General features: G+C 42.4%; 1 protein-coding gene across 1 annotated transcript; it reads left to right on the forward strand.

Moving 5' to 3' along the window:
• The first annotated feature begins 3,336 nt into the window (after positions 1-3,336).
• On the forward strand, positions 3,337-4,557 carry LOC144707075 (sphinganine C4-monooxygenase 1-like). Its single transcript, XM_078580197.1, has 2 exons — positions 3,337-3,579; positions 3,905-4,557. Exons 1-2 carry the CDS (start codon positions 3,373-3,375, stop codon positions 4,445-4,447), a joined length of 750 nt encoding a protein of 249 aa, XP_078436323.1. The 5' UTR covers positions 3,337-3,372; the 3' UTR covers positions 4,448-4,557.
• Positions 4,558-5,916: the final 1,359 nt, after the last annotated feature.

The following is a 5,916-nucleotide window of genomic DNA, read 5'->3' on the forward strand; positions in this document are numbered from 1 at the left end:
CAACTATTTTTACCGTTATTAGATATAAGGATAAATAGGAACCTATATGATAAAATTCTTATGGTTTAATAACGATCATCAGTTAACGTCTCGACTGCACCTCTCTCTATCTACTCATTTTGTTCATTCTCTTTGTTCTTGTGCAAGATTTCAAAATCTTTCAACAGAAAGAGAGAGGCAGATGAAGGGACAGAGAGGGAGCGATTGTCAATAGGGATGTGGGTGGGTAAATATTCAATCGTTTATAAGAATACTGTTTATATGCATATTCATATCAATATTAAACTACACATGGACATTTATAATCTACTGATATTAAGCTAGGGGCGTGTCATAGTCATTACCTGTTTTGTCCTTGTTAAATCTCTACTTCACAGATTCAGTTCTGATTTTAAGGTTTAACCGGTTACAATCACCTCAGGGACTCTTGTATTTACTATTATTTGGTATTAATTAATATTTGCACGTAGTCCGGTTTCCTGTCCCACACCAGAGAGAACGAGAGGAGAGAATGACATAGAGAGAGATAGGAAGTTAGAGGGAGAAATAGATAGAGAGAGAATCAGGGAGAGGGAGAGGGAGAGAGAGAGGGTTAGGGAAAGAGACAGAAAGAGAAAGATAGGGAGAGAGACAGAGAGATAGTTAGGGAGAGAGACAGAGAGTGAGAGAGGTTAATTGATAGAAAGAGAGATAGTTAGGGAGAGAGATAGGGACATAGAGACAGAGAGAAATAGGGAAGAGACAGAAAGACAGAGAGAGATAGGGAGAGAGACAGACAGAGATAGGGGTATATATATATGTAGAGAGAGAGAGAGAGAGAGAGAGAGAGAGAGAGAGAGAGAGAGAGAGAGAGAGAGAGAGAGAGAGAGAGAGAGAGAGAGAGAGAGAGAGATTGTCAAGGGGGATGGTGACCGGTGGTTAATGAATCGTATTTTAATATCTAAATTTTAATATCAAAGTCGTATCTATTTAATGGGTAATTAGTGAAGCTGCACCAAAATTTTTGACTTGCCAGAATGGACATCAATGTCTAACATCCGTGGGAACCAATTATACAGGGAATAACACCAATGACTTTTTGTTTAGAATATAGCGTAAGGATGGCTAGACTGCGAGGGACTCTCTCCTGTTTTAAAAAAAACGAGGTCACTCGTAGCAGTTACCGGTGGAAAAAGTAACTCTTCTAAATGTTAGAGAAGTTTTTCCCACATGACCGTGGAATTTGTAAAGTTTAGATTTCAATTTGAGGTATTTTTTAATTTGTTTTGTAGTATAGGTGTCCAGTTGTGACAGATTTTTCAATTGTAAACAGGACATTATTGCCTAGGGGTCACTTAAAAATCTCCAGCGAAAATATATTAGAAGTCAACACGTGTCAGTCTAATGGAGGCGTGCCAATATGCTTGACAACCCGTTTCTATGGTCACTTCTACAGTACCAGTGGGACTAGTTAATTGTAGGCATATCGAGTCAGATTTCTCTTTAGTTTTATAAATATCATAGGGTCAGTATTAATAGATCCGATGGAAACCATGAGAAATATCATAAATATCATACACTCATTTGATGAAATGATTGAACAATAATGGTAGGTTTCTCCCTACGGGAGGATAAAAGTTAATTCCATGGCAGAATCCGTCATATTCCTTTTTCCAATAGAAATCATAAATACACGCCTTTTAGAGCGAGTAACGGAAGATACATCCCATAATATTTAAATCATAGCAGCGAGCGCACAATCCAGACAATTCATGAAGGTTAAAACCACGACATTGCCCAGCAGATGGTAGAAGTTTTCCGGCTCACGGGCCCAATGACTTGATTAATTGACCTCATCTGGCAGCCCATCATCAACAGCCACACGTCGCCGATAGAGAGGGAGAGGGAGAAAGACTGAGAGAGGAACAGAGAGACACAGACAGCGAGAGACTCTATTGAGAAGGAGAGAAAGACAGAGAGAGACTCTGAGAGAGAGAGAGAGAGACAGCAAGAGAGAGACTCTGAGAGAGAGAGAAAGAGAGAGACAGCAAGAGAGAGACTCTGAGAGAGAGAGAGAGAGAGACAGCAAGAGAGAGACTCTGAGAGAGAGAGAGAGAGACAGCAAGAGAGAGACTCTGAGAGAGAGAGAGAGACTCTGAGAGAGAGAGAGAGACTTTGAGAGAGAGAGAGAGGCAGCAAGAGAGAAGCTCTGAGACAGAGAGAGAGATGGAGAGACAGCCCGCATGAGAGGGACACAGAGACAGAGAGAAAGGGGGAGAGAGAGAGTGAGAGAGAGAGAAGGCGAGAGAGGGACATAGTGACAGAGAGAAAGGGGAAGAGAACGAGGAAGAGAGAGATAGCGAGAGAGACAGCGAGAGAGGGACTTAGAGAAGAGAGAGAAATAGAGAGAGAGAGAGGGAGAGAGAGAGAGAGAGAGAGAGAGAGAGAGAGAGAGAGAGAGAGAGAGAGAGAGAGAGAGAGAGAGAGGACGAGAGGGAGAGCGAACGGCAGAGGGAGAGAAAAAGACAGACAGAGAGATAGAGAAAGAGAGACACATTAAGAGAGACAAGGAAAGCGAGAGAGATTAATCGATAGACAGAGGGATTTAGGGAGAGAGACAGAGAGATCGATTAAGAGACAGAGAGGGAGATAGTGAGAGAGACAGAGAGAAAGAGATAGAGAGGGAGAGAGATTGTGCGAGACAGAGACAGAGAGAGAGATATACAGTGAGAGAGATTCCGCGAGACAGAAACACAGAGAGATATATAGGGAGAGAGACAGAGAGAGAGAGAGAGGGAGAGAGAGAAAGAGGGAGAGAGAGAGAGAAGGAGAGAGGGAGGGAGAGAGAGAGAGAGGGAGAGAGAGAGAGAGGGAGAGAGAGAAAAAGGGAGAGAGAGAGAGAAGTAGAGAGGGAAGGAGAGAGAGAGGGAGGGAGAGAGAGAGAGAGGGAGTGAGAGAAAAAGGGAGAGAGAGAGAGAAGTAGAAAGGGAAGGAGAGAGAGAGGGAGGGAGAGAGAGAGGGAGAGAGAGAAAGAGGGAGAAAGAGAGAGGAGAGAGGGAAGGAGAGAGAGAGAGGGAGAAAGAGAAGTGGAGAGGGAAGGAAAGAGAGAGGGACGGAGAGAGAGACAGGGAGAGAGAGAGAGAGGGAGGGAGAGAGAGAGGGAGGGAGAGAGTGAGAGAGATTGTCAAGGGGGATGGTGGCTGGCGGATAATCAATCGTACTTAGTAGGGCTAAATAATCTCTAACTATTAAAATCAAAGTCGTATCTATTTAATGGGTTATTATTGAGGTGCACCAAATTTTTTGACTCGCCAGAAAGGTACATTGATGATACTTAGGCCTATAAAGAAGCTAAACTCCAACATAACATAGCGTAGAAGACAACGCCGAAGGATGGAGGACCTGCTGCCGATCTGCATGCCGGTTGCCGTCTACTGGATCGCGTCGGCGATCTATGAATACTTTCTCTATCCTGGGGAAGAGAACCGGCTGTTCTTCGACGAGAAAGAGACCACGAACATCCCTACTCCGAAACAAGTCGTTCTGGGGACTTTACTGAACCACGCCATGCAGATGACGCTTGCTGCCTTCCACTTCATGGTCTCCGTCTAAGCTCAGCCCTTATTATTTTTACGACGGTCAATCAACGGAGGACAAACTGCTCGGAACCCAATCCGTCAAGCCGTTTTGACCTCCAAACGGAACCGTTTTCCGGTTCCCGTTCCGCCATCAAACACCTCTCAAATCTCAAGTAGTCATTTACGTCTTTTCTATTTCGACAAACCCGTCGGATGGAAACGGAGAGGTGATGGATGACGGAATAGGAAACGGAGAGATACCCGTCATAAAACTTATCTGAATTACTCTAATTCGAACGGCTGTTCAGCCCCACGCTGTCTCTGTAATGTAGATTTCTTCAGTGCAGGTGGCAGGAGGCGCAGGAACACCGAAAATACAGAGTGGATATCTTCAGACAGCCGGGCAGATCGCCGTGGCAACGTTAGCTTTCGACGCTTGGCAATACTTCTGGCATAGACTCATGCACGAGAACAAGTTCCTCTTCAAACACGTTCATGCGGTGCACCACAGGCTGATCGTTCCCTACTCTTACGGCGCGCAGTACCACACCGTCGCCGAGGCGTTTGGAGCAGACGTTCTCGGCAGCGGATTCGCTATGCTTGTATCAGGGATGTCACCGACGGCGTCAGCCCTGTTCTTCAGCACGATGTCTCTCAAGGCTGTGGACGACCACTGTGGGAAATGGTTTCCCAACAGTAACCCATTCCACCGGTATCTCCACAATAACTCTGCCTTCCACGGTGTCCACCACCAAGTCCACGGCTTCAAGTACAACTACTCGAATCATTTCCTCGTAACGTGGGATATGATTTTGGGAACTTACTCGCCGGTCACAGTGGGGAAGAGAAAGGGTGGGGGGTATATTGTTCGGTCTGGAAAGGATGACTAAGTATAAGGATTATGTTTTGATCGTGCTATACTCTTATTTTTTTTACTTGTAGAAATTGTGTAAACTGCATCGAGTTGGACAAAAGGCAGTCATGGGGTTTTCTAAATCAAGCCACCAAATCTGCACGATTAATTTACTTTTGAATACGTAGGGAAATAAACCAGAAAGTGGGATTACTTTTGATGTTTAAGACATCGAATATATACAACAGTATTTAGATTTTTCTATAGATGCATAGAGCGAGTTTTAGTCATATTTACAGGGAGTATGTAATAAGCTCAGTTGTTATTTTTTATTAGTTTAATCAATATAGTTGAGTACAGATCAGCTACATGAGGAATGGCCATTAATTATTTAATTATCTATATATAGTGATTATTTTGATGAAATGAGACGTAAAAAATACAGAGTCGAGAGACAAGAAAATAAGAAGTGAGACAGTGAAGACTAAAAATAAAATTTAACATGTTTATAGTAGAAAGTATATGATAATAATTAAGATTTTAGAAGATCGAGCAAGAGCAAGGATGAAATGGAGATAACATGAATAATCCAACGGAGAGATATAAGGAGTGAATTGTAAAAGATACCAACAGGATGGTAATGTGAAAGTTATAAGAGGTGTTTAAATATTATAAGGACGCAACGCAATGGTGGGACGTGATGTTGAAATCAATTTAAACTAACATATTGTTGAGAAGACCCAATGTAAGCCAATGATACTTACCATAGATCCTATGTTCTGCTAGGATCACAGCAATTTGCAAGTTCAGGTAAGCTCTCTCTGTGATATGTTGCTTCTTCCAACATACCTATGACACCAATAACAAACTTAATGGATCTATGAAGCTTACTAACTTTCAATCAGCCCACATGAGTAGCAAGCAGGTTTAGGGAAAAATTTGACAAGGATCCACACCTCTATTTATATATAAGAGTGCATGGATGGAAATAGAAGGTTAAGATGAAGCATTGGTTCAAATTTTAACTGAATCTACCTTTCGGATCTTCATTATCAATCACGTTCGTCCATTTTTTCTCTCTCCTTGCCCTCTAGGTTTGAACTTCCTCTTCTTCTTTTGACAGATGAAAATCCTAGGAGATTCCTCATTTTCACCATTGGTAGAATCTCATTGTCTTACACTAACAGCCACTCAACTTACAGAAGAAACAGACAAAACAAACGCTTTGAAATATTTTTTAATCATTGGAACATGGTGATGTGTTGTTACATGCCGCGTCACCGTCTCTATTTGTTTGTTCTTTTTGTATAAAATCATACGCTAATGAATTTCCTTTTCACCATAAAAGCCATTAACTATCTAATGTTTGTGTGTCCTGCCAACACATTTTTGTGCGCCACACCAGCATCATTGTACTTTCTAACCACTAATGGTTGCACACATACGGGCCATGTGCAACTCCCTGAAATTTGTGTCTTTTCTCTTACTATGTTTTATTTTCTTTCT

This window comes from Wolffia australiana, chromosome 8, assembly GCF_029677425.1.
Source record: "Wolffia australiana isolate 7733 chromosome 8, ASM2967742v1".
NCBI lineage: Eukaryota > Viridiplantae > Streptophyta > Magnoliopsida > Alismatales > Araceae > Wolffia > Wolffia australiana.

Coding starts and splice junctions, on each gene's coding strand:
- LOC144707075 (XM_078580197.1), top strand. CDS start 3,373: ATGGAGGACCTGCTGCCGATCTGCATGCCGGTTGCCGTCTACTGGATC. Junction 3,580..3,904: donor TTGCTGCCTTCCACTTCATG/GTCTCCGTCTAA, acceptor TCTTCAGTGCAG/GTGGCAGGAGGCGCAGGAAC.